General features: G+C 56.4%; 2 protein-coding genes across 2 annotated transcripts; both read left to right on the forward strand.

The window, feature by feature from the left end:
• Positions 1-327: 327 nt before the first annotated feature.
• VOLCADRAFT_98044 (uncharacterized protein) lies at positions 328-7635 on the forward strand (the record flags this gene model as incomplete). The annotated part of the gene is made up of 8 exons (XM_002956927.1): positions 328-444; positions 1526-1574; positions 2435-2596; positions 2660-3725; positions 4047-4291; positions 4640-4861; positions 5151-5314; positions 6241-7635. The coding sequence occupies 8 exons, from the start codon at positions 328-330 to the stop codon at positions 7633-7635; spliced, it is 3420 nt and encodes a 1139-aa protein (XP_002956973.1).
• Positions 7636-8498: 863 nt separating this feature from the next.
• Positions 8499-15511, forward strand: VOLCADRAFT_107490 (uncharacterized protein). Its single transcript, XM_002956928.1, has 11 exons — positions 8499-8679; positions 8986-9184; positions 9412-9515; positions 10156-10378; positions 10749-10825; positions 11185-11277; positions 11605-11682; positions 12102-12364; positions 12738-12933; positions 13433-13885; positions 14462-15511. Exons 1-11 carry the CDS (start codon positions 8533-8535, stop codon positions 14897-14899), a joined length of 2271 nt encoding a protein of 756 aa, XP_002956974.1. The 5' UTR covers positions 8499-8532; the 3' UTR covers positions 14900-15511.
• The last annotated feature ends 404 nt before the right edge of the window (positions 15512-15915 follow it).

The following is a 15915-nucleotide window of genomic DNA, read 5'->3' on the forward strand; positions in this document are numbered from 1 at the left end:
TAGCTTTTAAATGCCTGTCGTCTGATTGGCAGCCTAGCTTTCCGTGGTTCCCTTTTTCCTTTTCGAAATTTGTTTTGTAAATCGCCCCTTTGCGACCTGTACAGGTTTACGGAAGCTAGCATAATAGGGGGATAGCAAGGTGAACAACATCGCAGCAACCCCCTGCTGGCTGTCCTCAGCTCATATTTGAGCTCTCCACAATAATCCCCTCCAAATAAAGCCTGGGGACCAATCAGCATCGACAAGCAGTCAACAACTACAGCAAAAACAACTGTCAAAAAATCATCGGCCGCGGAGCTACAAGTCCTTTTCCGGTCATCAACAGCGATGTCGCGGCAGCAGCCATCGGCGGAGGCGGCTTTCACGCCCCGCGATCTTGATGCTGCTGATGGCAGCGAGTACGGACAGTACACCGAAGCCGATTTGGATCCCAAGCAGCTCCAAGTGGGTGTTATTAGGTGCAGCACACCTTGACACATTAGTCCTGTGGCCGCCCTAAGTTTGTTTTCGCCTCACAGGAGCGCGAGATGCGCACAGGAGGATTATAGTTTGACGGCGATGACGGCAAAAATGAGATGACGCATGGTGCAGAGATCCCTCCTGCCTTCTCCCCTAATCTTTTCCCGCCCGTGAGCTCTGACTTCCTCTAGCCGCTCTAGGTGTATATATGATTGTACGTATATGCGTGTATGTATGTGTTATGTTACACCTTCTGCGAAATTTCCGTTACTCCCAAAGATGTAATAGTGCCATACAAGCCCTGAGGGGGGCTATCCGTATATGCTTCGGTTATGGGTCGACATGGCGGCGGTCGGCTTGTTAGTTACCTTTTCGGTCGCACCGCCGCAAACACCCACCTTGACTAGCAACTTATTTAGTGCGATAGCTCATAGTCTGGCCCATTCCCATTCCGGAATGACTTGATGTACGTATATCTGACAAATGATTCTCTCTCCCTGGGTGCCCGTCGGCCAGCCCCCGCGGACCGTCAACGGGCAGTCATATGACGGCCAGTCATGCTGAGTGACGAGGGTTTAAAACCCTAAAACCATCACGCAGGCAGCGCACCGGCAGCAGCACGTAGTCGTTTTACTGACCGGTACCCGTGGGGCCCGACCGCGGCAATCCGGCGCGACCCGGGCCCTGACTGGGTTATTGAGTAGGCTATCCTAACGGGAGCGGCACTCGGCAGACGATTCCTGATAATGTATCAACGTGCCATGTCCATCCCATCGCTTATGTTCTTTGGCGCGACCACGCGGACCAAGACTGTATTTCGGGTGTCTCGAGCGATAGCTTTCTGTCACTTGGTGTCAAAAGAGCTACCGAGTTTTTTTTCAAATTTGAATATATTGCGATGTAACCCAACGAGGCTATTAAAATGCCAAGATGGTTTTGCATCTCGAGTGGGCCTGCCTGCTAGCAGCCTGATGATGCTCCATCCAAGCTATCGTCACACAGCTTAACCTTCTTGACCCGCCCCGCTGCCCGCCCCCCCCCCTCGCGGCCTCGTGCGTTCTCGCAGGAAGCTGTAGGACAGAAAAAAAACATTTTGCGCCGCTTGCTGACCAAGTGTGAGTTGAATTTAATTGTAAATAATGCAATATATTGAATTAAGTGAATATGTTTAATAATTCGATACGTTGGAGTAAATAGATGAATGGAATGAGGTTCAGTGGATCCCAAACAGGATCACGGGACTGCCGTACAGCGGTTAGGAGCATTCCGGGTAGTTGCCGTCGGTTAGTTCGGCGCTGTTGGTGCAGGTCCCGATACAACAGTGTATTGGCCATCGTCGTACCATCTAGTTTAGACCTTATGAAACTTAGGAGCTGATGGTCGGAACCCGCGCGAGTCATTTTTTGTCCCGCATCGCAATGTCGGCGTCATGATCATCGATGATGGATGCATCATGGTGGTTTGCGTGTATGATTATGAGAGGGATGTATGTGGCCGAAGCGGCAGCAAGCCTTCGACCTTTCGGGTTGTATTGCTGCACCTGCGAATGGCCGCTGGCCTAGAGGCAGTCTCTGTCTCCTTCCTCCTCAACGTTTGGAGTGCATCCTCATCCTTCTCACCAATGTACTGTCACTCACTGACTGTCCAAACATAAGTTAGTGATGTCTCCGAATCAACACACACCACCAATCTTCTTATGACGACGCCTTTATGAAGGCGGTGATGAGGTTAAGGGGAGGTGCTGTGCTGCAGGTCGAGCTCCCACAGCCTGATATAGCCAGATTAGGACATATGGGGCAACCCAAACCCGCAATGATCCACAAAATGGATTGATTACGCTGTTCCGCGCTTTAATTTTGACGTGAGGAAGCGTTACTTTGTTGACTGTTGCTACTGTTTTTTTTATTCGCAAACAGTCTTTCATGACACCGGTGTGCACATCCTCCTCCCTTGTCCCTCGCCCCGAAACCTGCAGTTAAACGCAAGCTCACAACTACCAGTGGTAGCAGCAGCGGTGGCGGCGCCGTCGCCGTCGTCAGTGGCGTCGCCGTCGTCAGACACCCGCCGTCCCCTCGCTCGCCGACCAAACGCTCCCCATCTGCCGTACGGGTCGCGGCGGCGGCCCGGGCTGCCGGCGGTGCGAGCGGCGGCGCCGCTGGCACTGCTGCCTCCCCTGTGCGTCGGCCCTCGGGCCACTTAGCCACATTGCCGCCCTGGAAGCAACCCAACTCAGGAAGTAACGCCCACAATACGGCGGGAAGCGTTGCCAGTAGCAGCGCCGCCGCCGCGACGGCGGGTCATGCAGCTGTTCCAAGTACTTCGGTGTCTGGAAGCGACGTTGCGTCATTGCAGTTGACGCCGACAGGCGGCGGCGGCGGTGGCAGCGGTTCGAGCCGCTCTCCGGCGGTTCGTGGCGGCAGTGGCGGCGGCGGCAGCCTTGGCTACGCGCCGCCGACCAGCCCTGGAGCGATTGCCGCTAGACCGCGGCCGCACTTTGGAACGGCACAGGGCTGCGGTAGCGGTGGGGGCGGCAGCGCGCGCTACAGCCCCGGCCAATCGCCGTACGGCATGCCTCTGGGTAGTGACGCTGAGTCAGCTGGGCGGCGGCATCCTTCGCTTGGTGCCGGCGGCGACGATGGCAACACTGCCGCTGCCGCCGCTGCTGCAGCGGCGGCAGCATTCCGAGACGAGGACGCCAGGGACTTCACCACGCCAACACGTACGGCCCCGCAGCCGCTTCCTCCGGCATACTGTGATTCGTACGGCGTCGGCCCGCCTGACCGCGGTGGAGGAGGCGACGGGACCGGCATCGTCACCGATATCGCGTTTTCTGAGGTGCTTGTTTCGGAGGTACCACCACCTCCGCCACCGCCAAGGCATCTGCCGTACGGTGGCGGCGGTGCAGATGCGCCAACGACGGCAGGTCCCCGTACCAAGTACGCTCAGGATCGGCACGCACCTGACGGCGGCGGCAACAACTTTGGTGGCGCTATGCCGTACACCGATGCTGATGGCTCCAGGGTGTACCATTCACGGCGGCGCAGTACTCAGCAGCAGCAGCAGGCCATACTGGCTGCGTCAGCGGACGACGCTGCTGACGGTGGTGCCGGCGGCGGCGGTGGTAGCGCCGGCGCGGCGCTCGCCGCGGCCGCTGCTGGCGGCGCATTGAGCGCGGAAGCGATCGCCAGTGAGTTAACTTCCCTCGTTGCCTCGCTTGAGGAGGAGCTGGCGGCTGTGGCGGCGGTCAAGAGCAAGCACTCCTTAAGGTGTGTGGTCGGACATACAGACAGACATCGTTAGCGATGAACTCTTCCAACCCACGTAAGGCACAAAATTATGCATGCATGGCACAGAAGCGGTCTGCCTGGTTTTTATGAAAGTAGGTACCTTTCTCTCAGTAGGTTTTGCGAGCCGTACAATACGCTGAAGCTAATAGAGATGTACACGAAGAGCTAAGCGTGAAGAGTCAGCTCTTAGAAAAGACTGTTCGACTGCTCGTTTGGTTGGCGTAATGCGATTGCTTAATGTTGTTGAGCACTTGCCGCTGCCGCTGTTCGCCACCGTCTTCTCATTTCCCCCTTTACCAGGATAAAGCTGGTGGGCTCGCTACTGGAAATGATGCCTCCCGGCGGCGGCGGCGGCGGCGATCTGTCAGCGGCGTTGCCGCCGGGGAGCGCTGCCGCTGGTGGCGGCGGCGGCGGGAGCTCTCTGGGCGGGCGGCTGGCGGCGGAGCGGGACCGGTTGGTTTCGGAGGTTGGCGAGCTGACGGCGCGTGAGGAGCTGCTGACGTTCGCTCGGCGGGAGTGGGGCAAGGTGATGAACGTCATGTCAGGTGAGGTAACGGCGAGTACGACAGGTTGCTGTAGGTCGTAAATCCATCGAGAAATGTTGAGATCGCTTTATTGACAGTTTGTTGGATATTTTGTCCCGCGTGCGGGTTTTATTGTCGTACCTTCGAGGTGCGCATTCTATTGGCCCATGTCACGTGCTCTTATGGTTCGGGGCCGCTACACGCCGCAAGGTTATAGACAGCGTCCGTCCCATACCTTTCCATCCCAACTGTCACAACCGGCATAACTACCATTTAACTACCATGCAACTATCACAACTGCCTTCCCTTCGAGTCAACTTCGCAATCCGCCCACTCGCCGCTCGCCGCTCTCACCCCACTCTCGGTCAGGTGTGCGCGTATCTCGGCGACAGGCAGGGCCGTTGCAGGCCATACTCTTCTCAGACACACTCGCACGCATAAGAGCGTTCCAGAAGGCGCAAGCCAGGCGACTTGGTATCAGCGGCGGCAGGCGAGGCGGCGGCCGCGGCCACCGCGGCAGTGCCAAGGGCGCACCCGCTTCCAGGGCTCTCCAGGCGGTGGCGGCGGCTTCCGGGAGCCACGTGCAGCCGGGTGAGACCGGACAAGAATGGCGGTCAAGTTTCGTTGGTTTCGGAGCAGCAACTGCTGCAACCGCTGTAACTGCTGCAACCGCTGCAGCCTCAGCCGCAGCAGCGCCTTTAAGATTTACATAACGTCTTTTTTCTCTCCGGCCGGTTCTGAACTCTGTCGCCGCCCCCGTGGCCTTTCCTTTCACATCAGTTGCTTTCTTTCGGGTCGGGTGTTATGGGGACGTGCCCGAGCCCAAATGAAAACGAGCCCACATGAAAAATGAAAATTTCTATGCCCCGCTCCTAAACAGGCTATCCTCCAGGTGGCTCCAGCCATGGAGCCTGCTGGCAGTCGCAGTCTCAGTCGCAATCATTTGCGCAGCAACAGCAGCAGCAACAGCCGGGTAGCCAGGGCGCCGCGACGGCAGGCGGTGGAGGCGGCGGCAGCGGCAGTAGCAGGCGCCGGGGCCCGGAGGTGGGTGGTGTGTGGGGCATGGGGCACGGAGCGTGGTGTGTTGCATGCCGTGACCATGACGGTTTGTGGTTGTTATTGCGGTTGGGCAGGGGCATGAATGTGGTGATGAACGCGCACTCGAACTGGTGCGCGACCAGGGCCGGGCATCGAGCGCGGATTGGATGCTATGTGCGGCATGTGGACGTAGGCCCCCTCCTGGACCTGTACTTTGCGAGTTTGGTGATATGACGGTGATGACGGTGATGATGGTAATGATGGGATAACCTTTTTTCGAATAATTCCCCTCATGGGTCGACATGGACACCAGCATTCCCGCAGCCTTTATGGCCAATTGGTTCATATTAGGATAGCTACCCCTGTCCTTATTGACCTGAAGCCACCTTGACCATGCGCCGTACCACCCGCCTTTCGAACGGTAAGTTCGTTGGTTGCCGTTGCAAGCAACGAATTAACGAAAAACGACTTTTTTCACAAGTGGGTTCCTCCTGGACCTCTTTTTTCCTCCCATCCTAGCCGTCACCTAAGGTCCCTTCCCGCCATCCCTTTCTGTCTCAATCTAATTCCCTTGGTCGCTAATCCCCACACGCCCGCAGCGCGCCGCCTCCGCGACCGCAACGCGCGTCGTACGCCATTCCCAACACCACCCTCTCCATCTCCATCCACACAATCTTCACCACCCAGCTCCATCCTACCGGCCCGCGGCTGGTGCCGGAAGCAGTGGCGGCGGCGGCGGCGATCACGGCGTTGCTGCGCTGCTTCTAGCGTCCACGGGCTCCCACCACCACCAGCATCACCATCATCAGATGCTGGCACCACATCATCTGGCACTCGCACCTATAACAGAAGACGACTGCTCGCCGCAAAAACAGCAGCAGCAGCAGTACCAGCAGTACCCACAACGGCAGCAGCAGCAGCAGCAACACCAGGGAGGCATGTACGGCGAGCCGTACTGGGCTGCAGAGGCCGGCGGCGGGGCAGGCGGCGAGGCGCGCGGAGGAGCAGGGCCGACGTCGCAGTTGATGCGACTCGGAAGTAGCGCCTTGGCGGCGCTCAACAGCAACTCCAACAACGCCCAGATGGGCCGCTCACAGCGCCATCATCAACAGCAGTCCAGTCGATCTTACGCGCCGCATCCTCAGCAACATCCGCAGTACCACCGTCGCGACCCCCGACACAACTCTTATCAGCAAGGGCCCCCGGGGCGAGCTGGGACGTACCGTGGAAGCTCGGTGTACGGCAGTGTGTACGAAGGAGGACCGTACTCGGACGATGACGAGGTGTCGTCCAGCTCGTCCGGTGAGATGTACCGCTCGATTGCCTCGTTGGCGCGAAACACCACCGTGGTTGGCGACGACGACGATGATTTTGGTGCGGACAGGCTGCGGGAGGTGGAGGACAGCGACGACGGCGGCGGCGGCGGCGACGGCAACGGCGCGCCCGATTATCCGGAGCTCCCACCTCAACAACAACAACAACACCGCAGGCTGCGGCATCCGCCGCATCCGCAGCGGCATGAGTCGTCGTACCATGGTGGCGGTGGCGGCGGCGATAGGAACGGCCGGCCCGGCAGCCGTGTGATGCAGGCGTCTTCAGGAGGGCAGCGGCGCCATGATGCGGCGGCGGTGGCAGGGGACGGCGGCGACGGCGATGACACCGATTCCTGCTCGTCGTCAGCCTCCCTGGAGAGCGCTTTCATCGCCAAGTGCCTGACGTACACTCGGAGCAGCCTGGACATTCGCGGGCGGACCACCCGCGACGCCGGTGGTGGCGGCGGCGGCGGCGGCGGCTCCGCCGCCGCCGCTGCATCTGCCGCTTCGGCGGCGGCGCTCGCGGCCGCCGCTGCCGCTGCCGGCGGTATGGGCCGCCTAAGCCGCGCCGATCGTCAGCTGTACAGCACGGCCATTCAGACGCTACGCGCTAACGCGCTGAGTACGACAACCGTGAACTCCGCCGCTTTCACGGTGAACACGAATGGTGGCGTGGCGGGGAGTCCGGCGGACGCCAACGCCCAGATTGACTACGATGTCGCTCGCACGGAGGACTTGTATGACGATGGGGTCAGCGATGTCGTGTACGGCACTATGGAACGGCGCGAAGTGGGTTACTTTGAAGTGGGCCAGGCGATGGCGGCTGCAGCGCGCATGCGCGGCCGCGGCGATCCGACTTCTACGCCGAAGTCCGCGGCGGGTGCATCTGGTACGAACGCGTCGTCTCTTGGGAGCGTGGAGGATATGCTGGCGGCTGTGGCATCGCTACAGGGTGGGCGCGGCGGCGGCGGCGGTGGCGGCGGTGGGCTGCCGCATGAAGCGCTCTGGCGCTGAAAATGACGCCACGGGAGGTCCAAGAGTTGGTTGCATTTAAACCCGTTTCTGGCGTTAGCGTACGTTGTTTTCATATGCCGTACGAAATATGCTGATGCTGGCTATGGCTTTGCTTGCTTTTCGGTATCGGATAGTTTTTTTGTTGCTTTAGGTCATTTGGATAGTTTCAGGTGCGTGTTCACGCCTGTGTGTGTATGTGCATGTGTGCGCTGATGGCGTGTTGAGTGCGGTCACGCAGCAGCTGTAAATGCGTAATGTGTTGTGGTTGTGGACGCCCTCGCGCGCGTGTAGGAATAACGCCGTACGGTTTCGGTGCGGGATAGAACATACAGCAGCACGTCCAACGCATTTGTGGCTTTGCGATTGTAGTTAGTGGTTGTTTGTGCCACCTGAGGGTACAGAATTAGCACATGGAAATGCAGGTTAAGCATGCGGCCAGAATTATGGAGGGGCCACCGCAGCGTATGGGCAGCAAGGAAAATGCGCCCGAAGCGCGGTGCACACGTGACAGGCTAAGGGATGACGGGACGATGGACGAGGAAGGTGTAGTGCAGAGTAAAGCGTGTTCAAGTTGTTTTCGCATGAAACGGGCAAGACTGAGGTCGGCCGATGTGCGGGCCCGCGAAGACTGTCGTAGTAGCAGTCAGGTGACGGTTGCTTAGTAGGAGGATATTATTTTGTATAACGTTGAGCAGAATATCAATTTTAGCATAGCATGGATGAAACTGGTATGGAAAGCATATCGACGATGGAGTAATATGCGGGACTTGCTCCGGAACCAGTGTTGAAGCTGTTCAGTAGTACTGTAACTCCATATTGAATTGACTATAGAACGCTGCATCTGCACAATTTCATCATATTGAAGAAATTCGGAAACGTAACTCAATCTTAATAAATATGACGAAGAGAAAGCTTTCAGGTGGAGAGGCGGCACCCGCTGAGGAACCTGAGGCGGCGGACGTCCAGGAGGAAGAGGAGGAGCCAGCGATGTACGCCCCGGGGCCAGTCGACATGAACCCCCTACAATTTTTGATTGCGCCCACGGTGAGGAACGCCGCCGTTCCGACACTAACGGACGAGTTGCAAGCTGCCCTTGTATGCAGTTTATGTCTTGTGGGCATCACATCAGATAAGCTCTGCTCGTGAGCTTGATATCTGTGACGTATGTTATCTTTCGCGTAATAGATCTGTTCAGGTTTTGTCATGTTTGCGCGGTGAAACCCTACTCGTCCTATCATTATAACAGTGGGGCAAATGAAAATATTGGGTTTGCCACGGTTGTGTACAGAGAGGCGCTGCGGAGGTATTCCCGCCTTTTGAATGCGCATGCCTTATTGTCACCTGTCGTAGGAGTTGTCAACCTTCTCCTCTGAGTACTGGGAGAAGAAACCGTTGCACATCCCTGCTGATGAAGAGCGTAAGAACTTTTTCGACGGCCTCTTTGACTTTGATGAGCTATGCAAAGTTTCGGATGCACTGGAGGCGGGAGTGATGCTCCTCATGGACCAAGATCCTGGACCCAAGGGAGATGCGCTTTCCTTTGAGGACGGTAAGAGCTTCTGTTCGAGCCCGCATTTCGCCTTTCTGTGTGACCGAGGGGGCCATTCCATCGCGACGAACCTGGGTTTCGTAACCAGAGGTGCAGCGCTTCTATGTCGTACTGATTTGGATTTACTTCTGTATCCTTTCTTTACTAGGGTATCGTAACCTCCTCTGTCTTGCCTTTGGCAGCCTTACTCCCTTGTTTCCTCTCACCCATAATTTACACATGCACAGACGTGGACGATCAGATGGTTCGCGCCATTGGCCCGCTGGTGTTTGGCCGGGACGTGGTGGCGGTGCGGTACGTCGACGGCGAGCGAGAGACCCTTGCCGGCGAGGTGAGTTCCCTCTTGCGTTCCTGGTCAACCTTTCTTTTGCGTGCGTGTATGACTGCGCGTTGACTGTCACTTAAGAGCAGCCCATCCTAGTTTTTCGGTGTATGGATGGGTGGGAAAGGGTGGGAGATGGGTCACGAGACGAACACGCGGATGGCGCATCATGTTGAAGGAGAATAATAACAGTATGAGAATAGTAAGCGTACGGCTGCCCAGGAAGAAAAGCATGCATATGAGCAATTGAAGGGAATTGAAGGGCATCATGTCTGGTCACGTCGTTTGTAAGCGGATGTCCGCTAAGGGACTGCAGATAAGGAAAAAACAGGGAGTAGCTATTAGGGTTATTAGATCAGATGATAGGTGACGAGTACGACTGGGGAAAGTCGCTCTGGGCACGTCGTCTTGTTTACAGGACCGCAAATTCCCGTAACTCGAAACGCCTTAAAACTTTGACAGTCACTCGTGAGCGCGTGTTTTTTCTAAAGGATTTCCAAGACCGCGTGTGAACTGCTAATAACGAGCTCTACCCCTCAGAATACAGTTCGTTGCGGATATTATGGCAACCTAAGTAACGGTGCATACATAGCCGACCCCCGGGCATTTCAGTCCATATCTGCGCACTTCCGTGTCCTCGTCTGCGCAGTTTGCTGACAGCGACACGCTCCGCACGCTCCACGAGACTGAGGGCGCCACGCTGCAGCTGCATCAACCTCAGCGTTTTGTTAATGCGCTGTGGCGGCTGGTGGCGGCATTGGAGGCGCAGTCAGGCTGTCTGGTCGGCTGTAACGCTTACGTCACACCTGGCGGTGGCCAGGGCCTGGCGCCCCATCACGATGACGTTGAGCTGTTTGTTTGCCAAACCAAGGGTGAGGGTGTTATTCTTGAGGTGGACGGGCGGAAATCGAGCAGGCTGAGATATCTAGACGGCATGGTTTTGGATTCTTGGGTATGGAGCCGAGGGTGTCCATGACAAGAGGGTTGGGGTAGGGTTTGCGGCGACTGGCGGCTGGGCTGTGTACCAGCCGAAGGCAAGGCGTTTGGATTGGTATTGGCATTGGGCAAATGATGTGAATGAGCAAAAGAATGAAATGAGGTACGCAACTTCACAGCCAGTGTTTCGAAATCCGGGACTTCCTTTTCCCAGGTTCTGTTCCTCCTCTGTTGATTTATTTTACCAATTTATTTTACCGACACGTCCGTCGTGCATGACCCACATGGCTGGCGCTTTGTGTTCAGGTTCTAAGAAGTGGCGGCTCTACAAGCCCGTCAACGACTTTGAGCTCCCCAGCAAGGTCTCTGGAGACCTCCCGCAGGTTTGTGGGGTTGTTGTCAGCGGGGACTCACAGTAAAGCGCGGAGTGGTGGCGGGCTGGGTCAAACCATCCAACCACTGTGCCCCTACAACCGCTACAATGTCCGGCCCAATTACCCAACTGTTGGTTGCTCCAACCAATCACCGTTGGTTCCCAACCATCCAGCCAACCACCGCTCCCCAGCAAATCAACCAACCGCCTGCGGCATCTCTCTAGCCTTCCCACCCGTTCCAATGAGGTACCTCGTTAATTATCTTCATATCTTGGATTGGAAAGTATGGGCAGTTGCTGGGCTTCAGGGGGGGAAACGTCGGCAGCTGATTTTGCTTTGCGTTTGCCTGATCATTCCCGCGCATGCAGGACGAGCTAGGGGAGCCGATTCTGGAGGTGACGATGAACCCTGGTGACGTCCTCTACGTGCCCCGCGGGATTCCACATCAAGCTGTTGCGCAGGTACGTGGGTGCGCACAAGGCGCACATAAACAAGGTGATCTATGCACGCGGCTTTTTTGGCCTCGTTTGAATCAAACAGATTCATTCAATATTTTCCCCCCCGTCGGGTATCGCCTTTGGACGCTTTAGTTTTTGTAAGCTGCGTTAGGGCACCGCAAGGCGCCTTGCGCTTTATGCTGCTAGCAACGGTTACTTCTGCTGCAAAAGACGCACAGGGATGTCGTGAAGGGGCAGTTAACTTAAACACGCAATCCGAGGCGCCCCGACCCACATCTTCCCACATGTTACCTGCGCTGTGTCGTACGGGACGTACGTTTTGTCTTTCAGGAGGAGGGCTCTTGCCATTTGACCATTTCGACGTATCAGCGGTGGACCTGGGGCGATCTGGCGGTCAAGCTCCTGGAGGTATTGAGGGAACCCAGGGAGCAGGTCTTCCTTAAGGAAAGGGGGAGGGGAGAGCTTTACGTGCATCGAAGCACAAGGGGGTTGACTGAGCGAGGTGCTAAACCGAAGAGCGTGTGGAAAAAAAGGGCATGTGGGCGCTTGTAGATCAACAAGCCTGGTTGCAAGCCTAGGTGCTCATGCTTACATTGGGTTTTCGTAATTCCGTGCTTTAGCGGCCGTCATGTTGTCCGGTTCGGGTGGGTGCTTCAACTGCGGCGGTGCGCTAGTCCTTGGATTTCTGAAATTGAAGGGTGAAGCTTCTATATATGTTCGGAAACGTTTGAAAGATTGGTGCCGTCAGGCCCAATCTTGAGTTCTTTGTTCTCTGTTCTCATTGCGACATGGTGAAACTTTTGTTCTGCCAACTATTTCTGTTACAGACGGCGCGTGATGCCCAGGGCTCCTCCCCTGCGAGCGCACTGCCCCTGGAGCTCCGTAAGGGCCTTCCGTTGGGCCTTATCTTCAAGCACGGCATTCAGGCGGAGATGATGGCAGCGGACAGCGCCGCTGCCGCCGCCGCCGCCCATGGTGACGCGGCCGCTCTGGCGGCTGGCTTGCGGGCCCTTGCTGCCCAGCTGGAGAAGGGCCCCACGGAGCTGCTGGCGCCGGCTGTAGATGAACTATCGCTGGACTTCCTCGTCCAGTGAGTGGGTGCCATCCAACTCATGCATGAATTAATAACCTTTTGCATAATGTTTTTGAACTCTTGGAGAAAGAGGAGGCCAGGAAAGTTTTCTGGCACCGTCCGTCCCCATGAGCTCCCTGATGGAGGAAAACGTTACGGGTTCGGAGGGCTGGGGATGGGAATGGGGGTGGGCGAGTGTTTCATGTTTTATAGCCGTGGTCCTTGCTTGGATAGAGTGAGTCCTTGCTTGGATACAGCGAATGTTGCCCTTTTTCCGTCCGCGTACAGCTCCGTGTTTTTTCTCTAGAGCTCCACTTCTATACCGTCTCCCAAAGGAGGTATCTTGTGTGTTTTTCATCCCCTTTTGCCATGTGGGCTGTCTATGCTGCAGCCGCATGCCTCCACATCCCTGCCAGCTACCGGACCCTGGGGAGGAGCCTGGCCTGGAGGACTCGTTGGTGTGCCGGGGCAAGAATCTATTCCGCATCGTGCCGTACGAGGATGAGGACGAGGAGGAAAATGATAGCGACGAGGAGGAAGACGAGGATGAGGACGACGAGGACGAGGAGGGTGCCGGCGGCAAGAAGGTGCGTGGCCAGGCTTCTTGCTGGGTAGGAAGGTGGGAGGAAGGGTGGTGGTGGAGGCGGCAGTGGTAGTGGGGTTAGGGAAGGGTTTTTGTCTGCGGACTTGGTCATACTTTCCAAATCCGTCTTGTCTATGTAGTCTCTCAGCTTTTCACGTGATGTGATGATTAAAATGCTATTCTTATTGCGATTGCCATCGTCTCTGTAGTTGCTATGATTGCTGTTTCTCCTGTTGCCAGCGGGCATCTGACAAAGGAAGGCACATTTCTCTGCCTACCTTGTCGTCGTTGCTAACCGTCATGTCAGCGTGGATCTTGGCAAGCTTAGTATTGCATCTTAATTCTATGGCACACACTGCGACGGACACAACCACACAGCACCGAACAAATGTACCTCACGGCGCATCGTGTCGTCAACCCGCAACTTGACACTTTTATAGAGGTCCCTTACCACTAGCCGTCCGCCCTGAATGCCGTCTGCCCTTGTCTGGGCCTTATTGCAGGAACCTCTGGTCAAGCTGGTGACGTGTCTTGGTAACAGCCGCTTCACACACATGATATCGTCGCGATCTGAAGACGAGGAGGAGTCGGATGATGAGGGGCACCACGAGCATGGCCCGGGGCTCTGCGGTCCACTGTGTGGGGCGTCTGAGAGCGACGATGAAGAGATGGGCGAAGGGGAGGAGGAGGAGAAGGAAGAAGAGGGGAAAGCTGGAAAGGGTAAGAAGAGCGCGAAGAAGAGCGGGAAAGAGGAGGGTGAGAAGGAGGAGAAGGTGGCCAAGGACAAGGAGGAGACGAAGGGCGAGAAAGAGAAGCAGGAGGAGAAGGAGGAAGAGGGTGATGAGGAGCCCGAGATCATGGACGTCGATGAGGATGAAGATGATGACGAGGGCGAGGATGGCAGCGGCGGAGAGGATGAAAGTGACGACGACGAGGAGGAAGAAGAGCAGCTGCAGGTGGGTCTGACTTGTGCTGTGGAGGGCTGGGAAACACCACGTCGGGAAGGGAGGGGTTGAATCTTCTAGGGAAGACCTCCTCCGCGCTTGTATCCTAGTTTAGGGTCGAGTTGGATGGAGCTGTAGTATCCGGGACATACCACTGGATCACCATCCACCGTTCGGTTCTTTTCTGAAGAAGTCGTGATACCTACCCTGCTACCTACCTGCTACCTACCTGTCAGGTTCTTCCTTTGCCATGTGACGAGTGAGGTTCCTATCCCATTTTCCGTTGTCTAGGGACAGACCAGGTCCCTTAGGAGCTTAGTTTCTTTGGTTCGCTAGGATTGCCATGGACACTGTCTCCCTCCCCTCCCTCCCACCGCCATACTTTCGACTCCTGTCCGAAACTCGCATCCGGGTAGTTGGTAGCTTGTTCCAAAAACCGTTGCCTGTGTTCGACCCCGTCTTTTTTCCTTACCTGTGCCTGTGTTCCGGTTGCCCTTACCTGTGCCTGTGTTCCGGTTGCCCTTACCTGTGCCTGTGTTCCGGTTGCCCTTACCTGTGCCTGTGTTCCGGTGCTCTTCTACTTGCTAGGGCCCCATATTCCCCGCCGTTTACGCTGCGGCGTTAGCGGAAGTCCTTTCGGCCACTGCCGACAAGCCTCTGCCGGTCAAGAAGCTTCAAGTACCTGGAAAAGATTCCGACGAGCAGCTGCAGCTGGCCCGTTTGCTGTACCATGGCGGGTTCGTGATTACCGTGCCAGGCGCCAAGCAGACGGAAGAGGAGGGGAAGAAGGCGTCGAAGGAGAAGAAGGCTGCTACGGAGAAGAAGGCTGGCGGGAAGAAGGCCGCGGCGGCGGACAAGGAGACGAAGGAGGAGGAAGGGGCGAAGCCCAGTGAGGACAAGAAAGACGAGTTGCCAAAGAAGGCTGGCGGGAAGAAGGCGGCTGCAGCGGCTGGTAATGAGGAGGGCGAGGCGAAGGAGAAGAAGGGCCCGACGCCACCCGCTAAGAAGGCCAAGAAGGCCAAGTGAAGTGACGTGACAGCTAGCTAAGAAATCTGTCTACATGGAATGTAGGTTGTTTGATGGAAGCGGGAGCGCCATAGCGACTGGGGGCACAGAGGGTGATGCGCGATAGAGAGGGAACGCTGACTTGAGCAGTGGACAATGCCGCAGGCGGAACCAAATAAACAAACAAAAAGTCAGTTGCCTTGCGCCAAAGTATCTTCCTGGGGCGGCTAGTTATTGCGTTACCTGTTTTTTTTACCTGGCATTTGCATTGCTCCTCAATCTTGGAGGTCCGTTGCGCAAGCAACAAAATGTTTTAATGCCACCCTGATCTATTACTGCATGCGACGCGTGGCGCAGCGCAAGCGTACTGGATACGGTGAAGTGTGCATGTTAGCCCAGTTTGAGACACCCAATAAAGGTTGCTGGGGATGTGGAATAGCCAGCGAGTTCTTGCTGGTGGAGAGGCAAACGAGAGGTAAAGACGTGAGGTTAAGAGATGTGTTTTTTTGTGAAAATGGCGTTACAGTAGACCGGGCCGGAAGTAAATATTAAGATGAACTCGGACAGTAACGGCCAGGTTAGTTCCAAAATGCCCGGATATACTCTCCTGCCTCTAAAATCTTAACCTTTATGAAAATCGCCTCTTTCACCAAGCTCCCCGGACTGCACAGTGTTACCAAGTCCAGCAGAGATCTTTGACAGGTATCCCTTTTGACAAGTTTTCCATCTCACGTCTGCGACATCTCTTTGGGGGGAAGATACACAGGTTGGCATGGCTAGCCTAGCCCCTTCAGCTCGCTGGGCTGCCAAATATAGGACGCGTGTCCCTGCAAATCCTGCTAGCTGGCTGCCAGGTCGGTACAAGTAGTGACGCTATGTCGGGGAATTCCTTCAATTTGCCCGTACGCCTTAGGTGGGTTCCAGATCAACCAATGCCCAGGAGGGCCATGCGCCGCCAACCTTGCGGTTGACTACGCAGGTCCTCCACCTGTCATGAGTATTCCAGCGCTGAGCTTAATCCAAGCAATCTAAGAAGC

Source organism: Volvox carteri (assembly GCF_000143455.1).
Source record: "Volvox carteri f. nagariensis unplaced genomic scaffold VOLCAscaffold_67, whole genome shotgun sequence".
NCBI classification, from domain to species: Eukaryota; Viridiplantae; Chlorophyta; class Chlorophyceae; order Chlamydomonadales; family Volvocaceae; genus Volvox; species Volvox carteri.

Bases quoted from the DNA above. Each gene is read 5' to 3' on its own strand.
- VOLCADRAFT_107490 (XM_002956928.1), top strand. From the start codon at position 8,533: ATGACGAAGAGAAAGCTTTCAGGTGGAGAGGCGGCACCCGCTGAGGAA. The intron at 10,826-11,184 runs GTTTGTGGGGTT...CCGCGCATGCAG, and splicing joins TCTCTGGAGACCTCCCGCAG to GACGAGCTAGGGGAGCCGAT. The intron at 11,683-12,101 runs GTATTGAGGGAA...TTTCTGTTACAG, and splicing joins TGGCGGTCAAGCTCCTGGAG to ACGGCGCGTGATGCCCAGGG.